The 27,696-nt window shown below is 41.6% G+C and overlaps 3 protein-coding genes across 4 annotated transcripts; 2 read left to right on the forward strand and 1 right to left on the reverse strand.

The window, feature by feature from the left end:
* Positions 1-463: 463 nt before the first annotated feature.
* Positions 464-15,965, forward strand: LOC135948625 (carbohydrate sulfotransferase 5-like). The gene is made up of 6 exons (XM_065497997.1): positions 464-598; positions 9,789-9,975; positions 11,281-11,644; positions 11,767-11,965; positions 12,021-12,197; positions 13,642-15,965. The coding sequence occupies exons 1-6, from the start codon at positions 561-563 to the stop codon at positions 13,964-13,966; spliced, it is 1,290 nt and encodes a 429-aa protein (XP_065354069.1). The 5' UTR covers positions 464-560; the 3' UTR covers positions 13,967-15,965.
* A 156-nt stretch (positions 15,966-16,121) lies between these two features.
* On the reverse strand, positions 16,122-18,748 carry Gasp (Chitin binding Peritrophin-A domain-containing protein Gasp). Of its 2 annotated transcripts, none has more exons than XM_065475293.1 (5): positions 18,607-18,748; positions 17,745-17,954; positions 17,376-17,564; positions 17,051-17,261; positions 16,122-16,292 (listed from the first exon to the last, which is right to left on the reverse strand). In XM_065475293.1, the coding sequence occupies exons 1-5, from the start codon at positions 18,647-18,649 to the stop codon at positions 16,238-16,240; spliced, it is 708 nt and encodes a 235-aa protein (XP_065331365.1). In that variant the 5' UTR covers positions 18,650-18,748; the 3' UTR covers positions 16,122-16,237. The 2 variants fall into 2 exon arrangements, with proteins under 2 accessions (XP_065331365.1, XP_065354080.1); XM_065498008.1 differs by having other exon boundaries at positions 16,122-16,748.
* A 1,525-nt stretch (positions 18,749-20,273) lies between these two features.
* LOC135933891 (C-type lectin 37Da-like) lies at positions 20,274-23,269 on the forward strand. The gene is made up of 5 exons (XM_065475302.1): positions 20,274-22,503; positions 22,570-22,606; positions 22,663-22,724; positions 22,839-22,947; positions 23,004-23,269. The coding sequence occupies exons 1-5, from the start codon at positions 22,447-22,449 to the stop codon at positions 23,252-23,254; spliced, it is 516 nt and encodes a 171-aa protein (XP_065331374.1). The 5' UTR covers positions 20,274-22,446; the 3' UTR covers positions 23,255-23,269.
* Positions 23,270-27,696: the final 4,427 nt, after the last annotated feature.

Consider the following 27,696-nt stretch of genomic DNA (forward strand, 5'->3'; position numbering starts at 1 on the left):
TGTAAGAAAAAAAATCTAAAAAACCGTAATATTTAATCAAATCCAGCCAGCATTGTGAAATGAACCAAAAAGTATGATGTTTTGCTTTTAATTACAGCACCTTGACTAGTACAGACTATTTCGGGTATTGATCCATCGTCAGCAAGCCTTTCACATTTTATTTTGATAAGAGTGACAGCTGGAAATGATAATTTATCACACAAATTTATTACGATCGTAATAAAAATGATTATCAAAACTTAAGTGCTTCCAAACAATCAGATTTAACTTGGCGTTAAAAGTTTCGAGGTTTTTTCCGGTCGCGCGACTTGAGCTTGGCCAAAGTCTACGTCCTGGGGACAGTCCAGGACTAGCAGGTGACACAGCACCTGCCGCCGAGTAGGATTTAGGCGGATCCAGCGGTGCAGAGGAAGAGAACGGTTTTAACGCGAGTGCGTGATCGTGCGGCTCCGGGCGGGCTCGGGCGGGACGAAGCTGGTCGGCAGGCGTGCGCCACGGCAAACGGCAATGCAGCAGTACGAGATGTGAGAGCGGCCGCTCGACAGCGCCAGTGCACCGCAATGCCTTCCAACCTGCACCCCCAGCACCTCAACAACCCGTAAGTGTCCGACGTCGGCGCCCTGCGCACCCTGGCCGCCGAGGGCCAGACGGCCGCGCCCCCGAGTCAATGGGCCGAATCGAGGCTGCGGGCCGCGAATCGAGGACGAATTAATCGTGCCTCGAGCGCTGGAGTTGCCGCAGCGCCACTTCTTTTCCCTGCTCTCCTCCCGAGTTACCTGTACCTTTCTCACCACGCCTTTCCGAGTTGGACACTTTCAAATTTTGCTCCTTGGAACAGCAGCGGGAATGTCGCAATTTTTGCTTTCGTAGACGCGAACCCAGTGACCAAGGTCACACTCGCATCTCTCCTGACGGCGCATCTCGTGCCACATGTTTGTGTGTCTACCTGAGAATACATCTTTTCCTCCTCTTGCGCTCTCTGCAACTTCGCCATCAACGGAGAAAGAGAGAGGGACCAAACTAGATTTTCCGCTTCATTTAACATTTTATTTATCACAAATATTTTTTATACTTAAGATTTCAAACTCAAGACAACAATTTTTAATCACCCAAAGGATATGAATCAATCAATCAATTTATTTAAACACAAGTTGTGTACAACAGAATCACCCAAGGATATTAAAATAATTTTTGAAAATAGATTTTGCAGAGAGAATAATATCACTTGATCTAACGCTGTGTTTTTCCTACCTGAATTAATTTTTTAAACTCAATACTGACCATGAAATCATTGAAAAAAATTTTCTTCCCATCTAGACAATATTTTTGCTATTTAGCATATTAAAATATAATGCTATTCCCTTGTAGGTAAAATTGTACTTTTAGCTTCATTTAACATAATTTAAAATTATTTTGGGCTGTTTTTTTAATGAGGCTCACGTTTTGACGGAAAAGAGGTTTTGTACACTTCATAGCTTTTATCAAGAGTTGTAATTTGCTGTCAATTTCACTCAAGCAATCAGTCACGTTTCAAATTTCGGTGCTTTCCTTGGCACTCAAAACAATTTTACTCGTGTAATTTATCAAATATGTTAAAGAGTGATTAACTAATTTACAACAGTTTAACTTATTCAAATCCTTGATCCCGTATCGAAAATTCGAAAGAGATTGTTACAAGACAATTCATGAATAAGCTAGTAATTTTACTGTTCACTTAGATTTAGCTCTGTTAGTTCAGAATACTTATAGTCCGGTATTATTCTTACTCTCAAGCAGTAAAAACTATTTTACCGTTTTTAAAGAGGATTGAAACTTCAAAACCCTAAAATATCCTTGTTGTTAACCCCTAAAGATTCAATAAAAGCCAAAATTGACCAAAGCAGCACTAAAAGTTTTATTTTAGTAAAGTAGCTCCGGAGTTAGCATTTTTTTTCAAATGGCGAGGACTGTCTCCCAACTTGAAATCTTTCGCAGCTAAAAGTCACCCCAAAAAGTGGCATAACATTGTTGGATAGATCTCGACGAGAGAAATCGAAATCTTCCAAGAAAATATGGCGCTGAAATTATTTTAGAACAATATTGGCAAATTTTGAAATTTAACAGTAACAAGGTCCTCTGCTTTTGATTATTGCGTATTGTAGAACATTCTTAAACTACTTATTTCAACGAAAAATTTTCATAGTTTTCAATTGTTGCCCTGTGGCAATCCACTTTAATAAACGATTTATCTATGTGAAAGGATAGAAATGCTGCATTAAAATATTTTTAAACCTTTTCATGCCATTTATCAGCGAAAAAATGTTGGAAAATAAATTCTTGCGCGCGAGATTACGCTGGTCATTGCGTTAATAAATAAGCGGGCGGAAAATTTAGAGAGGCCGCAAACTTGCACGACGCGATGAAGTACGTTTTATTAAAAGGGCGCGATGGATACATAGGAATAGAGGGCTGGAGAGAGAGGGTGAGTTAGTGCGGCTTGTTTGGTCGATAGTCGAGCGAAGAAAAGCAAAACCGACAACTCGTGAGCCATTTTATTTGCTACAACGACTGCCGTACAAATAATTTAAAAGTTTTCCGCTACTGCGCTCGTCTGTCGTGACATAGAAATGGGGCCTAAGCAAAATTTTCTGCTCTACAAAATGAAGAAAGATAATGAAATAAACCATTGCGTGATGTGGTAGTTAATAGTTGTACAAATTATCAAATTCTTGTTTACTTAAGTAAAACTTACTCTCTATAAAAGTTGGGAAAGAGTTAAATTTTCCTAGTTTACCGTTTCAATTTGCGAGAAAATTAGCTCCTAATTTAGCGTGTCTCCTTACTGAAATTTATGATTCACTTATTCAGAATGGAAATTTACCTCGTAATTCACACATCGTTGGATTGATTGAGACGAGAGTAATCGAAATGAAGCGAAAAAAAATCATCAACAAACCGTTGAATTTTCCGAGAAACTTACTTACGCGACTCTGATTTAAATATTACACATTGGAAACATAAACCGTTGCTAAATTCAACAAAAAATAGACTCGATGAACCACTTTCTTTAGCCAACATTTGCACAATGTTCTTAATTGTAGGCCTTTAAAGCTCCACATTCATCCTCTTGAATTTACAATCCCTCTAGAAATTCAGGAAAAAATAGTAATAAATTATCATAATTATATCATTTTGTCGGAGAGAAATATTTGAAGTATAATTATCGCAACCGTTGAGTTTTCAGGCCAAATCCGTAGAAAAGTGAGAAAATAGCGCACACGCTGGCTGCTTTTCAACTATGTGTCTCTTTTTGTCTTACTTACTCAGTTTTTGTCTGCTCTGGTGACTCAATTAAAAAGTGTGCGCGTTTCACGCCGTGGCACGCGACTTGCTAATCAAATTGTCTTTGTTGATAAGACTGGTAGCGTATGTCTCTTCCGTAAGAAACTATCAAAAACGATCTACTGTTTTAATTTAATCTCTTGGAATCAAATCACAATAAACTGATAATTTGCCGTGAAATTTAGTTGATTGAAACTAGCGTAACTACTAACAGATAATAAAGATGTATAGGAAAAGATTGTAGGTTTTGTTTGTATTTGTTGTGTGAATCTATTGCCCCTGCTTTTTTTAAGACAAAACCGATAAACATTGTTTTGAAACCCGTGGGAAACATGATAAGTTTTATTGGTTCTATTGTAGTAATTAATGAAAGGAAAATTCAAATCTTGCTCATTTTCTCCAAAATTGGCCACACTTTCTTGGTATATTTCGAACCCTCCCTTCGAGATCTATCTCGGGATGTATGACACTTTTGGGGGAAGCTCTTTTTTTGTAAAATGAAATGAGATTTTAAGTATAGGGAAACAGGCCTTATCATTTGTAAAGCATGCAGCCACCTTTCTCAAAAATTAACAATGCAACCTAGCTAGGTCACATCTGGCTTTAACTGACTCTTTTTATGTATACATATTGGCAACAAGGATTTTCCGGAGCTTCGCAGTATCATTCATCTTTAATTCAAATTCATGTTCCTTTTTGAATGAGGAGAAATATTCCAGCGTGCCAAAAATCTGATTGTGAGACAAGTCTATTACAGTCATAACGGTGGAGACTATCACACACGTACATAATTTTCGTTTTAAGTGTCAAAAGTAGGGGGTTCGCGTTGGTCACGTACATCGCGTATTGTGCAAAGCGTGCGATCATCATCTCCTGGCACAACAATGAGAGAAAGAGAGAAAGAAAAGAGACAATGTAGGGGCAAGGGGCGAATTGCTCGGCGGCCGACCAACGAGCTGCAGCCTCAAATTACCAGGCCGTATATAAACGCAGCGGCGGTCGCGTCGCGCTCTGCATTTTAATTGCTGACTCGCTCCAGCCTCGCTCAATTTCACTTCTGGCCCCCGCTTGGGAGGAAAAAATATTTGGTGCCGAGGCCGAAACTGCTGACCGACGCAATAATATACACTAGCTATTTGGAGTTGGCCGCGCTTGCAAAATCAATCCAATGTCGGCCAATTGGACAAGAGAAACAAGTTTAATCTTATTCTTAATGAAGAGCGTAAAAGGAAAAAAATAACTTTTAATTGAAATCATTCATGAAAATAACTAGCTTTGTTTGTAAAATATTTACTTTGAAATTATTTAGTTGAATTATCACAATAGAGGACCTTCCTTCAATTAAAATTAAAATTTTGTCAATTTTCTCCAAATTTACTGCACTTGACTGCATATTTTTTTTTGGCAAATTTCGACTCTTGTAGTCGAGATCTGTCCAACGGTGCATGGAACTTTTTTGGGAAAATCTTGATTGCGAAAATAAAACGACATTTCAAGTAGGGAGACAGACATCACAATTTTAAAATCATCCTAACTTTTTGGCAGTCATTTTTCTCAAAAACTTTCAATTGGTCACTTTTGGCTTTAACTGAATCCTCAGGAATTGGTCCATGCATCGACAGCAAGGATTTTGCAACATGAATCCTCTTTGAATATAACAATTGTTTCATAATGAATGTTATTTTCGATTTCGACAATTTTCTCATTACATGAAGACACTAATTCTTTTCGAGTTTTAGTGTGTTTTTTTCTCAGATGCTTTGTATTTTGACAAGTTTAATGACATGAATGTATTTTAACCAATTGTGAGTATTAACAAAAAGATGCGGATGGTCTCCCGCTGCCCAGACGAACGTACTCTTTGCACTATTGTTATCACTCCGACAATGAGCGCAATCACCGAAATCTGTCTCATCAAAAGCCTGTCCGCTGATTTAAACATTGTGATAAAAGAGTAAACGCAAGTGAGGTGGCTCATTTGGCGGTCCTTTAATGCTCAGCAGGCACGAAAACAAAACTATTGATCGGAGAGGCGTGGTACGTGCGCCATTCATAACTCGGAATTCAAATAGTCAGCGTGCATGCCACAACAAAGACTACCATCTGCAAGCAAAACGGTACCGCGTACGGAAGAGTCCGCCCCGATCCAAAATTTGCGTCGTTTGCACATAGTTTTTGGACCGCCGCCTACGACATAATTTTTCTTGCTTTGCGTCATTGTGTGTTTAAATTCATGAGATGAGAGAGAGGAGATTCACACCCGCCAAGAGTCGGTCCCTTTTTGTTGCTCAATCGAGCTCGGCAAGACTGCCTGGCAAGTGTTTCTCCGTGCGCCGTGACATTTTTAATGGATGAAAGATCGTATCAAACATCAATAATCGACTTTTTAATTCGAGAAAATGCTAAGTTTTTTGAGGTAGGAAACTGCAGGTGATTTTCTTTCAATGCGTCTCGTCTAAAGGAATTATTCTTAAAAACACGAAATTTTTCGTTAGTTGCAGAATAATTGCGCGATTTACAGATTACATTAGTTGGAAGCAGATCGGCAATTCTGGAAAGCTGCCTGGTTTAGCTCCAAGAAATTTGTAACCTTTCTGTTTCATTTCTTTAGAACCGCGATTTTACAATTTGACTTGGACACATCGCCAAGGTGCCGCCTTTTCGAAAGCTTTTTTGCTTATTTAGAAATTATCCTACCAGACGAGCCTCTGTTGAACTTTGATCTAATAAAACGCTAATATATCATCAACTTTTGTTCTGAAAAAGGTAATGGCTTATTTATTTATTTTTGTGTGTGAACAACCCATATAATTATGCTCCTAATAACAGACACACGTGGAGCAGATGACACATAAGTTAGTGGCATTGATTACCTTAATATGAATTGAAAATCATACGCAGCGAAATTAGTTCCCAAAACAATGATATTCTTATCAAACTCACCAGTTACGCAATTTAATCCTTAACTACACCCTTAAAACTTAATTATTGCTGAAACGAGAGTTTTAATTTTCTCTCATTAGTTAGGAATTTCCTACTGCCGACTGAATGTTAATTAACCACAAAACTGGTTGATAAATTTTGACTTTTTGATTAACCTTCAACTTTTGATAAAAATTGAAGGCCGTCACGTAAAATTTCTTGATGAAAGTTATAAATCAGGGAAATTTTCTCAGCTGTCAACCAAATTGGCGAGATAAAAGTCCAATATCAGATAGGTTCACGTGGCGTCTGCGTTGGAATGACACCCGCACATTCTTGCACAAGAATATGCTGCTGATTAGGAATTGAGGGAAGGGGTTCCAGAACAAGAACGTATATTTCTCAGGTTGCAAATCGGCAGGTGCTAATGTGGAGGCGAGTTCAATATTTGTAAGTTACTCATTTTCATTTTTACTCTGAGAATTCGCGCGAAAAAATACAAAATTTATACAGATAATTGGAAAATGATCGTTTATCCACACAATTTAATTTGATATTTGCGTGGCTTGCAAGGGCGAGGGAAAGCTTTTAAAGTAGCACAAACCATTTTGAGAAATAAAGAAATATCTGAATATTGTCAAATTTCAACAACATTTTGCAGAATGTGTGGTAGTAAAAAGAACGTTTTATCACATTTCTGCCAAACTCTTAACAGTACGGAATATTTCGAGTATTGAACCCTCACCAATCAGGCTTTGTTACAGATGCACTCGCCTACCAGAAGTGTGCATCTTCACCAGCGAAAATAATAATTCAATTTTTTCAATCTATTTATGCGCTTGTTGGAATATTTCTTTGATTTTAAAATAACAAAGCAGTTTCTTAAAAATTTCAAAACGGTTTGTGTTTTTTAGAATGCCTTCCCTAGTAAAATTCAGTTCAAAATTAATTTGAAATTCAAGATAATTAACTTTTTATCGTAATCAGGATTCTCTGGGCCTTCTATTACTTTTTAAAATTGGATATCAAAGGGGTTTGTTGAGTGGAAAGTAAGGAGGAGAAATATTTTTTGAGCTTTCTCACCAAAATGGGGTGTTACTCTTCAATCTGGAGTGGCGGTTCATCGTAAAGGTGTGGCTGGCTTGTCTCGTCACTGGCAGGGATGACAGTGAAAGAGAGTTACTTGGGCTTGTGTATTTGAACGTTCAATTTGTGTACGTGTTGCGCAAGCGTCATAAAGGACAATCTATCCACCCTCCCCACCTTTTACGAATAACCTAAATAACATAATAATTTCAGAAAGGACATGTAAGCATATAATTAGTGCTTCAAATGAGGCATGAAATTGGCCGATACGAAATTGTGCGATTTCAACTTTGTTTATTGCTATGGGCAAACAGAGTCTAATACTTGCCCACATATAAAACAAAATCTATGACAAAACATCATAAAAGAGAAGTTTGTTCAGTATTAAGTAAACGTCAGATAGCAAAGATATTTAAATTCTACAATGCCGAGAACTAGTCGTATGTACTTTAATTACATGAAAATCCGTAAATGATCTGCCGTTATTTTCAAATATTTAGCATAACCAACTCGTCTATTTTTAACATTTTGCTTATTTTTATATTCTTTTGATGACAAGAGGAACTAAACAGGCAACACCTTTGACTACAACTTAAAAGTCATTCATCAGAAATGTTTTGGTTTCCTCAAGAAACAATTTCTCGTCCCCCAATATGTGACTGAAATTTTATTTTGGTCTAGATTTATTGAGAAATAAGACAGTGTTTGTCTATAGACAAATAAGAGACCATCGAATTGCACCTAGACCATGAATTTTACCTGAAACCCGAATTAAAGAATGACCGAAACCATAGCTTATCGCGGGTCAGAGTACTTTATTGCCTCGTCCATTATAAATCTAAATTGCCTGATAGTGTGCGAGTGGAACGCGAGCTGCACGCACATATTGCCAGGTTATAGACGACGTCTATCACAAAAGCGTACTTTGCATCTGATTCACACAAAGTTCAACACTTCAAAATCTCGTTTACTTTTTACCCCGTTCAGATTGTGAAGTAGATTTCGCAAGTTTGATTATTCGGTGGCGGATATTTTTGTTGCCATACTGGAAAGGGCTGTTGCATCTGATATAACGCCCACCACAAATTTAGGCAGACGCGCGATAAGCTACCGAATAAAGTGCAGTGCAATCGACGTGTCCCCCATTGACTCATCCATTCCAAGGCTCGATTATCGCCGAGGCGCACGCTGATCATATGCATATCGTGCTGGATAATGCTACAATTTAGCGCAGCAAGAGAGAAACGCAGGTCACGTGGGGCAGCGGCAGGTCGGTGACCTCGCAGGGTCATCGTTTGCAAATCCACAAACCAGATTCCTTTCGCCGATGGTCAATACACTTGAACGCGAACAGCCTTCACTGGGAATTGCTGCATTAACCGCGTCGATCGCGAGTTTATTGCTGCCTCCGTGCACAAAAGGCGCTCCCTTGCAGTTTTTTTTAATTTTAAGCTGACAAAAGGCATTATCAGAGATCTATGGTCCGTATTCATCTTATCGCCAATTAATAATTATTTTTCCACTTGATCTCGAGGGTCACAAACATGAGTTTCAAGCTGATGAAACTCTTTAATTTTATTGAAAACCATCATCGCGGATTATGCATCACCTACTGAGTCATAAATTATTGTAAACATCATCAAACGGCGCAACGCCAGCGGGCGCGGCTTAATGCATACCGTGGCGTATTTGCATGGGAAAAAGCGAGGAGGAGCGCGATTGCTGGCCGTCTACCCTGAATTAATGTTCGACTTGCGCAGCAGGCCATCTCAATATTCATGAGCGGATAGTTTTTCCATTCATGCACCTTATCTCCCCCATCTTGACCCCACTTGACCCTTGCCGAATCTCATTCTTATTTAAATTGAAATTAAATAGAGCTCTCTCGATGATTATTTTTCCGAATTCTATAGAAATTTCCTGCTCAACTGATATATTCCTATAGAAATTATCATTCTAAAAGAAAGTACTATAAATGTAAAAGGCAAATAAAAATATTCTCTTGCCATTTCGCGCAGCACGTAATTTTGTTGAGGCCAGCTGCCGACACATTAATGAGCATCACGTGTTTCGGCTCATCCGTATCATCAGAGTGCAACAATTGCAATTAGAGCCTCCGCTTATTGATCTATTTACCAGCTCGAGCGGCATAAAAATATCTCGACAGCACTTGAGCCCGTTCGAATCGGGATTTTTTATTTGCTCGCTCGTGAAAGCTTTTGCATTTCTATCGCTCCATTTGGACGCGGACACGCTGTTGGCTAATTACCCGCTAGTCATCGATCTGGCAAGCTTTAATCCCGGTCTTTTCAGGCTCAAAAGATCTAAATTATTAATGCAGAGATTCGCGTTGTTAAGTGCGTAATTATGTCAATGAATTATTTCGGTTTAGTATCACCCTCAAACAAGCCAATTTGCGAATTTTAATTGCGGATTGACCTTGATTTTATCTGTTTCAGCGCGCTGGCACCTTTGCTGCCCGGCGGGTTGTCCCGGGGGTTGGCCAAGGGGGCGGGTCTACCCCGGCGATACTCCGCCTGCCTTGTCCTGATGGCTGTGTCCGTGACCATCTTCCTGCTGCACACTGTCCTTTTGTCCGACGCCAGGAACTTCGGTCAGGTGCCCCTGCTTGGCAGAACCATACAGGTACTACCCTATTTCCACCCCTATTGAGCGCCGGCCAACTGTGGCCGAGTGCACCATGAACGAGTTTATCTTTTCGAGCAGCGAGATCAAAGACTCGTCGGAAAGCAAAGGTGACTCTTTTCCTGAAGCGCCCCCAGCGCATTCCGCTTTGATCTCAGTCTTAATAAAAAGCGGCGTTTAAATTTCAAGCCGTCGAAAGCCAGTTGAGCAGCTTGAGAATGTAGCTCAAGGCTCTAAGTTTCAATTCGTGAGCTTAGTGTACCATATTATCGCTGCGGAAATCCGGATGATACATTTTCGAAAGTTTTTTTCAGTGCATTCACAAAATACTTTAAATCAACGCAACCTCTTGCAACAAAAAATTAAAATTGAAAGAATCCAAAAATATAATTCTGACCAAAGATAGGGAAGTCCTGCCCAAATTCACTTCCAGTTTTACTAAAAGAATTATATTTTTTATGGAAAGGTAAAATTACATTTTTCATTCGAAAAAAATCTCGTTCTAAAGGACTCCAAAGGGATGTAATGCAAATGCACAAATTTTGAAGGCTCTTAAGCTGGCCGCTCCAACTGCGAGCAAATCTTGCTGATAGAACCAATACGTCGGCGTCGGTAAAATGGCTACATACGCATGTCAATTTAACTATATCAATTGCTCGCGGGTCACCCTGGAGGAAAGGTTTGATTTTTTTGCTCTTTTTATCCCTGTCCGAGGACCGGGAAGGGCGCGCACATGTTCTGATGGTATTTTCTCACCTCAGGGATAACGTCCAGCATGTTCTGAGGGTAAAAATCAACTGATTCCGAAATTTTGATTTTTCTGACTATTCATCTGAACTAAAAAATACTTTATTTCAACTTTTGACCCTCCGCCGTATCTCGAAAACTGCAGGTTTCTCCATCCCAAAAATATTCTAGGAATATTATATGCCCTTATTTGGATATAATTTTTTCCCATGCTTAATAAATAAAAAATTAATCATTTTTTGCAAATATAAAAGTTGTCAGGTTACTAATTAGGTATCGTTTGGCGTAAAGTTTGTGGTTCTAGAGCTTCATTACAACTCGAGATATTCATGATTTTATGAACTGACGTTTTTCAGTAATTTCCGGGAAAGGTATGTCATTTTTGCGCGAAACCTGGTGTTTACGACAGCATTATTTGTCCCAACAAACATAAAAAAATCTAAATGGAGCAAAACAAATGTAGACCATTATCAAATCTTTCCTGGAAACACCCCAAAATATAAATTTTCTCGAAGCATTAAGGCATCACTTAATCTAACGCGCCAATTTTGACAACAGAGTTGGAGCGAGGATGTTGACGAGGAGGCGCTGAGCGCGGAACAGGCCGAGTCGTTGGCCAACCAGCGGCGGCTGCTGGCCGACGAAATGCTGGGCTACGCGTACGGCCGGCACGGTGACAACGTGTCCTCGCTGGCCGACCTGGTGCCTGAGCAGGGTGGCACCCCTCGCCGCTCAGTCGTGCTGACCACGTGGCGCTCGGGCTCCACTTTTGTCGGCGACGTGCTCAACAGCCACCCTGCCAGCTGGTACCACTACGAGCCGCTGCTCGACCTCGACATCGTCCAGGTCAGAGGCCCACCCCTCGCCGACAGGGCGCAGTTCACCCTCAAACAGCTGCTCAATTGCAACTACACTGGCCTTGGTGAGTCTATATAAAAATAAGCTCCAGATTTAAATCTTAAAGAAAAATTAAGACATCGATCTTGTCTTTATTTCATAAATTTATTCATTTGTATGTAATATTATATTTCTTGCTTTTTTCAGACCACTACCTCGAGTACGGCAAAAAACACGTGTTTCTATTCACACACAATCGGCGGCTGTGGCTGCAGTGCGAGGCACACCCAAATCTCTGCTGGCGGCCGGAATTCCTCTCAGCCATGTGCAAACTGTTTCCCGTGCAGAACATGAAGGTGGTGCGTCTCAGGGTCAGCCTGGCCGAGAAACTGCTCAAGGACAAGTCGTGAGTAACTCACAGAACTGCAATTTACGTGAAGATTTCAATGAAAATATTTTAGCCTGCCAAACGTGCGGATTTTGCTGCTGGTGCGCGACCCGCGGGGCACGATGCAGTCCCGGCGGCACAGAGACTGGTGCCCTGGCAACCCTGACTGCGATGATCCAGCCCTGCTGTGCGCCGACCTTGCCAACGACTACTACGCAGCCGTCAAGCTCAGCCGCAAATACCCAGACAGGTGAATTTTTTATACTTTTAAATGTATCTTGAGATGTTGAAATTAGATCGCAGAACACTTTGTAGGGCGTAAACTAATTCAGATACAAGAAGGGGGATGAATATGGTTTTAAGCATCACAAGTCACGTGATAGAGGGTAGTGGAGCTCTTCAGCTGCAAAGGTTGGGGAATTTAAGACGGATGAATATTTTTCTTTGCTTTTGGTTTCATTTTTAGACACCAATCTAATACATTATGTCAATTTTAATGCTTTTTTGGCCCCATTTTTAGCAATTTCAATTATTCTTAGAGCCTAAACACCATCTAACCCACCTTAAAACCTTCTTAAGCAACTGCAAAACGCTTAGAAGGTCATGATGAAGGTATATCATGACTAATTGATTTTTAATTTTTCATTTATCCACAAAAAAATCAATTCATTTCATTAAAAGTATATTATCTAAAAGCTGTACTTTTGAAGCTAGCAATGGGAAAAGTTATATAATTTTTTAGTGTGAACCATGTTGGCCGTTCTAGACTTTCAACATTAAATATCCTTAATTTTATTGCAAACCTTTTCTCGAATCTTTCGTTCACGAAAAGTTTGGATTGAGAAGAGTGTTTACTTCATAAAAAATAGGGTTCCTTCTAGTGATTTTGATTAAAATTTTTGATGTTGATTTTTAGCAGACAATTTTAGTGATCTAGTTTAACTATATAGTCTGTTGTTTTATTTTTTGAATGGAAAATTTGATTTTTTTACAATTATATTTCCGTGTAAGTTAAGCAAAATGTGTCAAAATATGCATCGTAATTTGAAAATAGCTTTAAAATTAACCAACAAAATTGTTTTTTCTTTGTTCTTGATGTGACTTGATTAAAATCCGGGGGGTGGAACAAGGCTAGCTAATTTTACAATGTGCTAAAATTCACCTCTGTTTTTTGCGCTTAAAACAACCGGTTTCATTCATTTTTTCTGGAACTATGAATGTGAGATTGTGAGACCCCTGAAAAGGTCAAGCCTAGTTTTGATAAGAACCAGTTCATGATATTGCCCTTGCACCGGGATCTTTTTATTGAAACGCTATAGACATTTGTCCCATGATTTTAAGTCACGCATTCTGGAAAGATGCAAACCAGCGAGTAAGAGAGCTGGAAAGCTTTTGCAATCCTCCCAAATCCATTTGCAACCGTCATTGCAATGCAAGATAATCAAATGAAGGCGCAAATCAGCCCTCACTCAACTCAACCCAAAAATCGCTCGGATTCTCATATTGCAATGTGCACGCAATTCGAGCCAACAGCTTCGTTATTCAATAGTTCAAAGTCAGGGGAAACATTGGTCAGCCTTTTGGTCAATGTCCTTTCTCAAGCCAAACCCTAGTGTTTACAAAACCTGGGGTCAAAAGACGTCTTTTTTGTCAGGGGTTCGATCCGACTATAATCAGGAATTTTTTGGGTGTAGGTTCAAGGTGATGCGCTACGAGGACATCTCGATGGACCCGTACCGTAAGGTTAAGGAGATGCTGAGGTTCCTGCAGCTCAACTTTCACCCGGCGGTGCAGCTGTTCCTGGACACGCACACCAAGGAGAACGTGGGCGGCGTCAGCAGCACGTTCCGTGACTCGAAGGTGGCGCCGTTCCACTGGCGGCAGGACCTGTCGCACCGCGACGTCCGCCGCGTGCAGAACGTGTGCGTGGAGGCGATGCAGCTGTGGGGCTACATACCGGCCCTATCCGCCGCGCACCAGCTCGAGTTCAACCCGCTGGCCAAGTTCAAGCTCAAGTGAGCGGTCAACCGCGCCGCCGCCAGCACTCGGAACTGATTCCCCTCGTTGTCGGTGATAGAGAATTCGGTCTGTTGGCCAGCCGCCCCCTTGAAACGAAATTAAAAACAACACGGACCTGCTCGTCCGACAGTTTCTTTCATCCTCGCTACGTGGACTAATTAACTGGTTAGCAGTTAAAATTCGCCTTGAAAATTCATATGGGTATAGCAGTTTTAGCGTAAACAGAAAAACAGGGTCCAAAAATTGGCGGCCGTTGTTGTTGTTATTGTTGTTGTTGTTAATACGAAAGTAGCCGTCTGACGAGAGAGGGTGCGTGGATATTGGACCAGAGGAAGCGCGCGCGCGAGCTAGACAATAAGCAGAGGAGAGCCTTTTGTGATCTCAAGCCGGCGATGACGATAAAATAACACGAGACGAGAGAACAGAGACAAAGTCAGACCGAATTTAGTGAGCTAGGCTGTTATTGCTCATCGCTAATTTTACGACTAATTATACTATAAATATATATACAATATATTAAATTGTAATGAGTATACATTAGCTAGCGAATTACACACTCTCTAACTAAACTTCGTCACTTCTCACTCTCTCTCTCACACACTCACTTACAACGCACAATCCGCTCATAGGGTAGTAAATGAACGAGCCTCAAATTAAAATAGAGCAAAAGGAAGAAGAAAAAAGAATAATAATTTAAACACCAACTCCACTCACCTTGGAAGCTTTTCTCGATCGCTGCAATTTTGGCGCCGTCACTAATCAACTTGAGCTGCTTTCTCTCGAGAATCAAAATTTTTCGGTTTTCATGGGGGAGGGGATTAATCGTGCGGTACGTTTGTCGCCTCGCAATTAAAACAGTTATTTGATAATAAAAGCAAGCTTTACTACAGAACGAGACTCGACGAAAAAATGTAATGTAATACTAAAATAAGATAAAATATGTAAATTGAGATTATATATGTACATGTGCATCTTGCCATTTTGCCCCCGCTTTTTCATAGACACTAAGTGCTGCGGTTTTGTGTTTGGATTTCACTGCCTCCTGCATAAAAAGGTGCCTTAGCAAACACACAATGCATTGTAAGTAAACTCCAGGGCAAGAGCGAACTTTTTGTTTCCATTTTTTGTTCTTAAATTGTGTTGCCGTACGTGAGAATGAACAAAATTATCGTCGTCTGCCGCTTTACACTATCTTCGACTTCGTAAGACTAATGTAATAATTAAATTTGCCTCTCTTTCGATTAGGCTCGTAAGAAAGAAACGCACACACGTATTTGAAATCAACCAGTTGTTCCTAGATCTTTCTCTTTGGTTTCGAGAGAAAACCAAACGATCGCAACAGAAGTAAAAAAAATTATGCACACAAATGGAATCATTATATGAGCGGTAGATTGTACTTGACACACACTGTAACGGAGAGTAAAAATAATATAGATTTGGGCTTCCAGCAATTAACTACGACTATAGGAATTTATTCGGAAATACGAGACGAAAAATAACTAGCGCAGCTTTACACAAGATTATACATAGTATTTTAATCGAATTCAGAAGTTTTCTCTGAAGTTAAGATAGCATTCACTTTATAGAGAAAGTGTAAATTGTAAGTAGATGTAGAGCCGCATAAGTCCGATCATGCCAACGTTTGATTTCTCACTTGCAATCAGTGACAGGCACAAAACGCGGTGGAAAGGGAAAACGGATTTTTGCTCATCACCCACTGGCATAAAACAAAATAATAAGGAACTCTCACACAGGAATGGAATAATATATCAGCGCCACACACGCAAGTTGCTCATTTACAAACGAAAAATCCTACACGACGAAGATAAACCAAATCCAGAGTTTGTCCAAGAGAGGGCGTCTTCGTTAACTTGTGAAATGACAATTCAAGCTGGCTATTATTGCGCCTCTTGAATTGCTACGAGAATGTAAAACTGTGAAAATGTTATCAGTATTGATGCATTTTACGATGCGAATAAAGTGAATTTTTATCATACAATCACGCTGACTTTCTTTTACGACTAATGCAAGCCTACCCTAATTTTCTCCTTATAAATTAAAAGGTGCTTTTTGCAGAAAGTTTCGAAATTGCTTAAAAATCAAATTAACTCTTTGTTCAAAGGAAATTTAAACTTTTAGGTGAAATGAAATTCAATTTTTAATGTTTAATTACATAATTATTCTTTTTTCTCTTTATTTACATAATAAAACACGCACACAGTACAAAATAGGCAGTCAAATATTGGGGAGGGGTGGGCGGGCGATGGCGATTTAGTAGCCCAGCTTCTTGAGCTGTTTCACGTCGACGTCTCCGTAGTAGTCTTCGCTGCGCGTCAAAACACACGGAGCGTGAGAGCAAAAATTATAGCATATAGAGTTTGATTCTCGAAAGGATCGACAGAGACAGAGAGCATAGAGATTAGCTAGCCTCGCATGCACCGGGGGCGGGTCGGACCCTGGGGGCGGACAATTTCGTTTGACTGCTTCGGTCCAGAGGAGCCAAGTGGGGCGGAAGGGGGCAGAGGGGGCTGGAGATGGGAGTTAAAACAACACTCTTAAATGGTGACGAGTTTAGTTGTCGTCGTTGTTGTGGTTGTTGTTGTTGTTGTGGTTGTTGTTGCTGCTGGAGGGCTGCTGCCTCGCCGCGGGGGCGGCAGCGGGGCGGGAGGGGGCGGCGGCCTTGGGCACCGACGTCTTCTTGGTATGCTTGGAGGTGGTCACACCGGCATGCAGCTCGCTCTTGCGGATCGACTTGAGGTCGAGGTCACCATAGTAGTCCTCGCTGCAGAGTTCAACGCCCGCGGTTAGTCGCGACGGGCAGGGGTCGAGGCCGGGGGTGGGGGCCCAGTCAGGGTCGGGGGCGCCGCACCAAAACCGCCGATCCGCCAGGAGCACCACACGCTCCGGGCGGAAAGGTTATCCGGTTTTGACGGGCGCCCTTGTTAGTCAGAAGAGGAAAGAGGAAGAGGGTGCAACTCACCCCCGCACACCCTTTTTTAGTGACAGGTGGGGGTGGTGAGTTGCCCTCGGAGAGTAAAGTCTGTCGTCAAAAGGAACAGTTCGTAGCGTGATAGTGAAACTTACCATCCGGGAACATCCTCGGGGTCTTCGCAGTTTCCGGTTCCGTCGGAGTCTCCGATCTTGAAGACGGTGCCGATGGGGCATCCGTATTCGCGGGCCACTCCCTCAAGGCAGATGTAGTACTTGCGGCAGTCATCGGGGTGAGCGTGACGCGAGAAGGTGCCAGAGTTGGCGATCTCGCCAGCGGCGGGGCAGCTGAATCCTCCGGCAACCTCTGCAATAAAATTTTCACGGTCAGAATCTTGATAAAAAAATTGTCTTCCCGGCGAAAAATTCGCTGCCCTAGACCTTCTGAGTGGCATGCATTCGTTTAACTAAGTAAACTGACCATCGTTGCGGCATTCGGGCACCTGGTCAGCCCACATGCAGACGCGAGATTCGCGGTCGTAGGCCAGGCCGGGGGAGCACTGGTAGCGGCTGGATTCACCGTCCCAACAGTTCCAGAAGACGTCGCATTTGGCCTCGTCGGCGAAGATTCCGTACAGGCGGGGGCAGTGAGGCGTGCTGATGGCCGGCTCTGTATTCACACACACCAAAATCAATGAGTGAAAGAAAGAAAGTCAGCCGGCACGCGTGACAGACTTTCTAATTGGCGGCGTGTGTAGAAAGCACACGTGCAAGTGGAGCGCGCGGTGAAGCGCAATAAAATTGAAAATCGAAAAAAACTCAACCTTGGCAGTGAGATTTTGACACGTACCGATCTGAGTCCTGTCGCCGCATTCGACGTTGTGCAGATAGTCGCAGTTCTCGGTCAGGTACTTGGGATCGGAGGCGTCGAAGGCGAGGCCGTTGCCGCAAGTCTTCAGCTCAGCCTTAGCGTCCTCGCACTTCCAGTACTTGTCGCACGACTTGCTGTGAGGGTAGAAGCCGTAGTCATCTGGACACTTGAAGCTCTCCTGGGCCGCACCTGCACCCCAAAAAATGACAATGTCAAGTTCTATCTTTTTGCAAATGCGCCGCAGACAGCGGAGTTTTGCCTATTGCGTCACTGAAAAAATAAAAACAGAGCGTGCGAGAAGGAAAAAGGAGTGTCGCAGGCGCGGGTCGACGGCCTGGTTAACCTTTGCCGGAGTGAAAGTGAATATTCGCAAGAGAGTTAGGTCATAACCCTGCCTCCGCGCTGCGTGGAAAAAGTGAAAGGGATTAGGTAAATCCCTCGTGCCCATCTGCAATTAGACTTTCTCTAATGGACCCGCCGAAAATCGATCGCTTCCGGCCAGATCGAATTCAACGCGGGATGCTGGCCGAGGAGAAACAAATTCAGAGAAATCCAACACCTGAGGAAGGGCGCGACAAAAAAACTTAAACTTTCTCTCATCTTCAAGAGTTTTTTACTTTAATTATCGTGCGCCACATCCGAGCTTTTTTTGCAGGAAAAATATATAATTTATGTGCGAAAAATCCAAGATGGACTTTCTGCGTTGCTTTAAAGAACGAAACCGGAGAATATTTAAGTATCATGTAAAATGCAGAAATGCAGGTGTTTGCGGGCGTTGAAGTCTCCGGACCGATCAAGTGAGTATCGAAGGACTCGGAATCAAGGAACAAATTATACACACCCAGAGCGAGCACAGCAGAGAGTAGAACGAAGCACTTCATCATGCACTACAAAAGAGACCAACTTTCAACCCTTTCCTCGGCGGGAGCCGCCTTTTATACCTGGCCTCCCCACCGTAGCCGCGCGCGAGCCGAGAGAGAGAAAATAGACACCGCCTCGGCAGGCGAGTCTTGATTCCAGCTCGCTCGGCGGTTCGTCGTCGGCGGCGATTTGTGCATGCATTCGCCGGGCCGAGAGTGACCTACTCTGCGCCACTGCCAAATGCACTTTTGCCGCCGCGCTTTGATCTGCACCCGCACAATTGTGCACAAAACGACAATTGCGAAACCACGTAGCCCTTTGTTCCATGCATTCTCGCCACTTTTGCCAAAGAATGACGTCACAATCGCAATCGGTTCCATTCAGGCCGTTACGTGTACACAGCTCCGCTTGAAATGACAGTACTGTTTAGACTTTTTCTATTATTCATCAGGATATTTCGTATTAAATTAATATTTCCTTCATGAGATGTATATATTAGAAATTCTTTTCTCTTTTCATCGAGCTATTGGATTTCTGTTTCAATATAAAGATTTTTCAGTTTCTTGAATTTATTGCTTCAAATTCTACACTTCAATAGAATCTATAACAAATAAATAAATAAATAAAATTAAAACAGAAAATATGACTTATTGATGATATTTCCAAATTAGATGAACTTTAACTAGTACGCGCATAAATTCACATTGCATGCGATCATACATTTTCAGCATACTAGACTTCCTAAATTAAGTTCAAAAGTGTTTTTAATTTCATTGTTTTTTATTCCAAATCTCGTATTACACTGTGAAACCTTGATGGTTAACTTCGAGGTAAAAGCGCCTCTTCTGTCTTGAAATTGATCTGAATCTCTCTCTACGACTCTATTTTTTTCTATTTTACATCCGAAGTGCGTTAAGAGATTTTGCCAGTGCCGAGTGCGGTGGCGATGAATCAAATGCTGCTGGCCGTGACCTGCCCCACTGAATTTATATTCGCCTCGTGTGTGTGATTTTTTCCGTCGCGTCGCACCACGCGCAACAAGACCAAAATTGGCCGAAATGGAGCGTTTGGCAGGGGTAAGAGTTCCTGAAACGCACTTCTGGAAGGTTCCCGCCACCTGGCTATCCTTGAGCCATTTTCACGCCGGCAAAAAGCGGCGGGGCTGTGCGTGCATGATCGTTTTTCTCGGCGCAGCGAGACCGATTCACCGATCGTTTTCCGTCAACTGGAGCAGAAGCGATCCGACCTTGGCATCCGCTTTGTCTTCTAGCACGCAAAGCAAATCGCCAGCCAGCCGAGCGAAGGCCCAATTGAATCTCGCTTCAAGAAGCACCGAGAAGGCGGAAAAAGTCGCAGCGATATCGACTGTTAAATTGGCATAATTTATTTCATCGCAATTAAAATCTTATTTTCAGCCCAGCGGTGCATTCAAGGAAATAATTATGATCCTGAAATATGCACTTTCCTTCCCAGAATATTTTAAGTAGCAATGGAATTCCAAGTTTGTCAGTGCGGATCGATTCCTTATAGAGTCGAATTAGGTCAGAAAATCGGCGGAAACGTCGTGTCAACTGATCTAATTTGACCCTCAGAAATCGATTAGCACTCAAAAATAATATTCCAGCGCTACTTTTGTTGTATAATGTAATAGTTTCCTCATTTCGCTGGAATTTATTCATGTGTCAGTGTGAATTAGTTTGAAATTTGCCTTCTCAGTTGAATTGAATGCGAGGAAAGGCTTTGGGTGTGTGTATGCCATTCAGGCCACTCAGACCTTTGTGTCGTGTGTATCTCGATCTCTGTAGGCGTGTGTGTGTAAAAGGCAAAACGACCGAGAGAACCTATTTTCACTTTCGTTTGCGGGACGTGCGACTCTGTCTCTCGGTAATTCATTATATAATAATAGCACGCGTCACGCACGCGGAATTGCTAATTAGCACTAAACTCGCGCGCGCGGTTACGCACTTGCTTACGGCCGGTGTATTTGCAAGAAACGAGCAACGTCCCAGAAAAAAATGTCACACGCCCGGTTGCGTCAGCCGCGGACGGTATTTTTGCCAGCAGATTCACGCAATTCTCACGCATGGCCAGCGTTGCAATTTCAATACGCATTTTCATTTTTATCTGCACAAAAAATCAAACTAGAGCAGTATTCAGTGACTGGAAATATTCGGTAATTTAAATTGTGCGGGAGAGAGCAGAAAAAGGAAACCAAAAATGCAATTTTTTCGCGAGTGCGTTCAAGTGCACGGTTATTGCTGCCTATTAATCTACTTTATTGCGGCGTTGACTTTCTCGAAGCAAGAAATTGGCAATTAAAGCGGAGTTAAACGCGACGACGTCCTCGATTTTTGCCTCGCTAAGAAAAGTCTGATTGCCGCGTGCGTTGGAAATCGGCCGGAGCTGTGTCGCCCAAACTGAGAGCGCCGAATTCGGTGTGCTAGTATGCGCCGGCCGGGTCGAGGAAGATTGCAAAAGACACGGTGTTGACGCAATTATTGCCGCTGATGAGCTAGGGTCAGCGCACGCGGAAAGAAATCAGATTAGCTTTTGGCACACACGCGCATTTATTATAAGGGACGCTCTTTTGCGTGTGCAAAACAACTCAAACGAGCCGCATTTCGTAACTGCAGCGCCAGAGAACAGCTCCTTAGCTCGCGGGGTTTTATTGTTTATCGCGCATTTATTTATGTTGACAGATTTTGCAAACAGGAGGCAAAAAATATTTGTTTATATATTTGTTATAATAAGAAATAGTAGAAAATTTTCACTAAAAGTTTTAAATTTCATAAGACCAAGACTCGCAGTCAGCCATAATAGGTGATATTTTTCTTGCATGATAACTTGAAAGACAAGTTCTATAATGTAATACATAATTGAGAGTCAAGCCCATAAGTCACATGACTCGATACATTATAAATAGTATCCTGGATCTGCTTCTGTCTGTAGACGAATATGACTTGCAAAAAATACTGAACAGTTGGCTTCAAAAGTTTGTATGAAGTAAAAATAAAAGATAGGAGTGGTCAATGCCGCAATGTTGATTCGTCAGACATTTTCGATACGTAGGTGCATATTATATTATTCGATTTATTTGCCGCGGCGTGCCGAGCATGGACTCAGTGCGTGTGCCTTTTTGCTCCAAGTGCTTTTCGCTCTTGATCAAGATCCACTTTGGCTTATTGAGAGCAAGGGCAAAATTCGCGCGACGCACAAACAGAGGCTAATCTGTATATATAGCTATTGCGTTTAATTTCATTGATGTCTCTGATGACTGAATTTCGACCTTTTTAAAATGGAGCAAGTCAAAGTGTTTTAGTTCCGAAAGTTGATTAAACGTCACCTTGACTGTCAATTTCAAAACAAATTAACTTCCAGAAGTTTCGAACGTGCATTTATCTTTCTCTCACTTCTCCTGTCACATCCATTGGATAGTTAGATAAAAATGACGATTGGCCCAATGGTGATTTTAAGGCTCTGCAGTGGAATGAAATACTTCAAATTACTAAAAGGGGAAATACCAATGAAAGATTTTACTTTGTCAATTTACGAGAAAAACTAGAGAAACTGTATAGCTTTTCGGAGCGGAATATTAAATTTCTTCACAGAAAATGATTAGAAATTTCCAATTTTCAGGTAGTAATTTTCCTGTATTGGATGAAGCCAAAATCTCTTTGTTTTCGTTCACAATAAGAATTTTGACTCAAATATAGTATCAACTCATGTAATGCAATCAATAGAAGACGCGATGATAAGATTGCAAATTTAGAACAAAGACTCTGAGCTGAACACAATTCTGAATCGCGGCAACTGTAGTAACATGGTTTTGCCAAAAATCATCTTGTTCGCCATTGTCGTTGCGGCCAGTGCGGCTAGCGTAAGATATTTTTATTTTTCCAACCTCCTATATATAGGCAGTATCAAAACCCTTTTCTTTTCGCAGGTCAGTCAACCGCATGGAGAAAAATGGAGGAATGCACGTGAGGGATTCCTATCAAATTATTGCGTAATAAAAATGACGCTCTTTAATTCACAGCTCCAGGGAGACGCGTCTCGATCAACGGCAAGGAATATATCTTTGGAGATGTAGACTCAAACGTTAGTTAAACTTCGGCTTATTTTCTTATTTACCCTTTTCACTTAACAAAAATCATAAAACCAAGTATATATCATTGAATTATAAATACTCTGTTCTTTTTGGTCCGATGCCAGGGTTCCCTGACAGACGCTCACAACTACTGCAACACGCGAAACATGGTCGTGTTGGCATTTGACACAGAAAACGAATTTGAACAAGTGAGGCAGTACATCCAGACGGAAGGTGTTACATAAAACTATTTAATTTCGTCTTCTCGTCTTCAATATTTTTTTTCATAGCCAGTCAGCAGAACATGACAGCTTACTGGACGTCTGGGATGCGGGCGTCCGACTCGGACACGTGGTACTGGTCGAGCAACCACCAAACATTTGACCCCAGCCTGGTGCACTGGGGCCCGGGCAGTCCGAGGCAGCCATTGACATGGGACGCGTGCGTGGCCATCGTCGGTCCCACCTTTGATTGGGTTGACGAGCTGCTTGGCATGTGTGAGTTTGGCTACATCAGACATTTCATCTGCGAAGAACTGTGAATTCCAAAACAATAAACAAATCTTTAAAAAAAGAAGAATATTCTATTTTTGTATTATTTCTCCGAATGTGACAATCATTTTCCGGCCCCCAAGGGTTAGCGTCTTTAAGGAACCTGGAGGCGATGTTTGGGGGTCGATTGGAGGCTGATTTTCCGCCTCTGTTTAACTCTCTCGGGTTTTTGGGAATATTATTGCAATTGCTTTCTGAATCGCTTGCTGGTTTGCACCTTTTCAGAATGCATAAATTAATTTCATGGGACGAATGTGTTTTAATAAAATACCCCGGTGCGGGTGCAGTAACACAAGCTGGTCCGTTTTTGGACTGGGCTTCTTCCAATGAGGCTCGTGTGCAAATGTTTATCGTTTTTGTACTATTATTGGGAGTTGCTCGCTATCAGGGAGTCGACCACCTCGAAAGATATGCACTGAGAAAAACCGCAACGTGTTTTTCTGATCAATTGCCAATTTTAATCAGATATCGTTATCAAATTGTGCAGGTAGTCCGCACATGATATTTCACGGTATTTATTCAGCCTTCAAACTGAGCAAATCAATTGTAACTATCAATCTTAGATTTTTTATTACAGCTCAATCACCTTTTCAGTGGAAAGAAATCGTGGTGCGCGAGCCAGAAGCAGAAAAGGAAAAATCTGCTATTTGCTATGCCGTTCATGCAGGTCCAAGAGTGAACGAACCCCGGCATTTCTTTTTTGATTAGCATTTTCCATCCTTCACGTCCTCTCTCTCTCTCTCCCCATATCTCGCCTATACAAATCACACCAAACGTTTTGGCTGCCGTCGCGCGTGTTTGATTCGAGCTGCATGACAATTTTATTGTGAATAGCAACACGCCTTTATTGCGCACACACATCCGAGTATTCATTGTCTCCGTCCCTTGTTGCATTTCGAGCTCTTGGTATTCGCGTCGTTTACAGACGCCCAGTGTCCCAACCGGATTGATTCGTGAGATAATGATCTGAGATTAAATAAAAAATCTGACTTTGTAAGATAGCACTTTCTTATCTTTATTAATAGTTTCAAGCTGTGTTTAAAGAAATGGCCGAAAATTTCTACGTAATTGGCGCGTTGCGTTTAGAAAGGATAATCTCACGAGTGATTTGGCGAGTGTGAAATGCGTCGTTTTCGGTTCCACTCCACTAACACATGAAATTCGCCGCGCGCGCGTTTATTTCTCTTCTCTTTCCCCTTTCGCCGCGCGCGGACGAGCCAGATAATATTATAAATCTCACAGCAGCAGCAGTGTGTTAAGGCCAGCAATTTTACTTTAAAAATGCATGCTGTACGTGCCAGAAGAAGTGATCGTTGGCCCGATTCCACACACAAAAGAAAGAATATTGTCTTGCTGGCAGTAATACGCGACTTTCATCTCTCATTCGACGCCCGAGGACCTGCGCTTGAATTCCGTCTGCACGCACTTGAATTGAAACTTTGTGTAAAGCGTAATAAACATACGGCTGGACTTCAATAAATTGTTTATGAGGAACACTTTTAATTGTTTTATAGCTGCTTCGAGTTTCCCGCAGATAGAGGAATAATTTAATCCTGATTCTTTTGGAGGAAAACGTGATGGTATCTTGTAAATTTCCTTCCTTATGTTTTATAACCTAAAATTTAACACTTTTGATGATAGAAACAAACTAAGAACAATGCAAAACCTTGGAAAATCCCTCTTGTCGAGATGCATAAGGTATATAATACCTAACGATTCAGATTCAAGTAAAATTGACCTAAGCATAGCGCTGTAATTTTTTTAGAAAAGTGTCTACAAAGTTAGGATCGATGCTTTTCAAATGGCGAGTACTGCCTCTACTTGAAATCTGATTTTATTTCATAACAAAGAGTTTCCTCAAAAAGTGTCAAACACTGCTGGATAGATCTCGAATCTCGACGAGAGGAAATATGGTTAAGCGCTGTAAATTTTGGAGAAAATCGGAAAAATTTCATTTTTAATTATAGCAAGATCCTCTTTTGTTTATTGCATATTGTAGAACAAAATCATTAAAACTGACAATTTGAGCAACACCTTTTTGTAATCAATCCACTTTAACACTTTTAAAAATCGTTTTATTTACTTTCTTTTATTTGAGTTTCGTAACCTTTTTTGTGCTCAAGTCATCTGCCCATATTGACTTGCGGCACCGAAGAATCCTCATCGCCTGGCCGAGTGTCTAACCATCGAGCAAATTATTTGTGTAACGAAAAAGGCAAACAAACAGAGAGACGAGAGAGAGAGAAAGAGAGACACTGATCCTCGAGACGGGTGGTCGGAGATGGAGAGAGAAAGACTTTCACTGCCAGGGTGTGGCTGTAAACTTGAACACTCGACCATGAAGCCTGAGCCCGCTGCATTCAAGGATCGAGCGGCCGGCGGAGCCGGCGGATAATAATTACAAAAACGTCTTTGTCACTTGGCAATGAGAGAGGATAGGAAACACCTCTATAGCTGTAGCAGTGTAGCCGTAGCTGCGTTGATCGAAAGAGAGGTCGCTGAAAATTAGACCACCGCATGCTCTTATTTACTTATTCCGATACAAATGAGAGACCTCGACGATTTTGTCGCTTTAAAAGTCGTTAAAAAGGGTTTGGCAATGTCAACAACACATTTAAATTCACATTCGGTGCGCGAACTTGTTTATTCGCCGGATGTGTGATATTACTCAATTGGAGAACTTAATTAAGAAATAAAAATGATTGAAACAGATGGTGTTGAAATTCGCTTTTCTCCTTGTTAAATTAATTGCATTTGAAAAAATCATATTGGTCTGTGCGCGAGAGAAAAATCGTGCTCAACAGGAACCGAGAGGAGTCAGTGATATTTCATCGTTGCTCAACTCTAGAAGCTGCACCATCGAGAAAATTGTTGAATCTCGAGTTACTGACCTTTCAGTCACGACGCCGCGCTGCTTTTTATAATCTCACCTTGTGTGCAACTGCGCTTATTCTAATTGAAAATGAGATCGGACGCTTTGTTTCTATATATTATGCAAACCCTGGCCTGGTTTTTTGAGAGGATAGGAAATCGGAGGGCAATCTGTTCCGATTTGCATACCTGATTACTGTCATTTTTTGTCGCTGATCTTACGTCACTGGCGAAAATAAGTGCAAAGGAGCGTGCGAAGTCGTGGAGAGAAATGTTGGCGACAAAAACAGACACGAGGAGGGAATCAACCTCAGAGCACACTTTCGCCCGACTCACAGAACGCCATTTTCCTCGCGAAATGTTGGATTCCTTCACTTCACACCCGCGGCTGGAAAGAAAAAAAATAACGGCTGGTTCACACAATTTAGACTGTTAGAAAATCAGGTTTGCATCATCTCGGTTCTGTGACTAAATTTTTCACATTTGGAGCGGATTTTATGGAACTACATGATCAGTGAGGGAAAAATGTCGAAAATTTAGCATTTTGAAGCATTTTATGATATTTTGCCATCTTTTGTTAAATTCAAAACATGGTTTAAAACAAGTCGCAACCAAATGTAGCTTCAAAAGTGATGGAGGAAAATTATTATGCCAAATGATAATTATTTCTAAATCCTAGCAAAAGCTTTTCAACTTGCAATATATTTTACTGAAATTAGAGAAACATTCAAACGATTGGAAAATTAATTAAAATTTATTTGAATGAAAAACCTAAGCATTACATTTCCTGCTTTCCTTTCCGAGAAAAATGTGGCGGACGAAGCAATAAAAAGGAATTGCTTTTAAAAATTGTCACCAATTTGCGTCTCAATCAATCTGATAAATTTCCATGACCGAGAGAGGTGCCGTAAAAAGTGGTATCTAGCGGCGTAATTATCATAATATAATAATCATAATAGTGGTGTGAATTAACTAACGAGCAACAACTTTCGCTGGAACACATTCCTGAGGCAGGTGGAGCCGGAGAAATGTGCCGGGAAGAAGAAAGTGTCGCGATACTGGAGCCGCGCTAGCTGCCTTTTCCTCGCCATCGCTCTAGCTCCGCGCCGCCTAAATTAAATCGGGGATTTTAGTCGGCGCGGCCGCGAGCTCCGCACTTCCGACTTTCTTGCGCTGCCCAACCGTCGGATATTGTATTGGCACACGAATTTCAAGCTCGCAAACCTAATATTCCTGTTCCTCCCATTGAGTTGGAAACTCAACGCAGCCGACTAAAGTGGCCAACCCTGAAAGTGCGTGCAGTGAGACGAGTTTGTCTTTTCCGCTTGCGGCGAGAAAGCTCCCGTTTCGGCCGTAAAACGATTAGTTCCCGCAACTGGAAGCTGATCGTGGATATTGTTAGTTTCCATCGCGTGTACTCTTACACCTTGTGATTTCCGAGACGACCTTTCACGGTCTTCCGCCGGATTATTTTCTATACATCCTCGTCTGCGCTCTATTACAATGATGTATTTTAATAGCTGTGGAACTCCAATTAAAGTGGGATGGTTTGGAGATATGT

The sequence above is a fragment of the Cloeon dipterum genome, chromosome 1 (assembly GCF_949628265.1).
Source record: "Cloeon dipterum chromosome 1, ieCloDipt1.1, whole genome shotgun sequence".
Taxonomy (NCBI): Eukaryota; Metazoa; Arthropoda; class Insecta; order Ephemeroptera; family Baetidae; genus Cloeon; species Cloeon dipterum.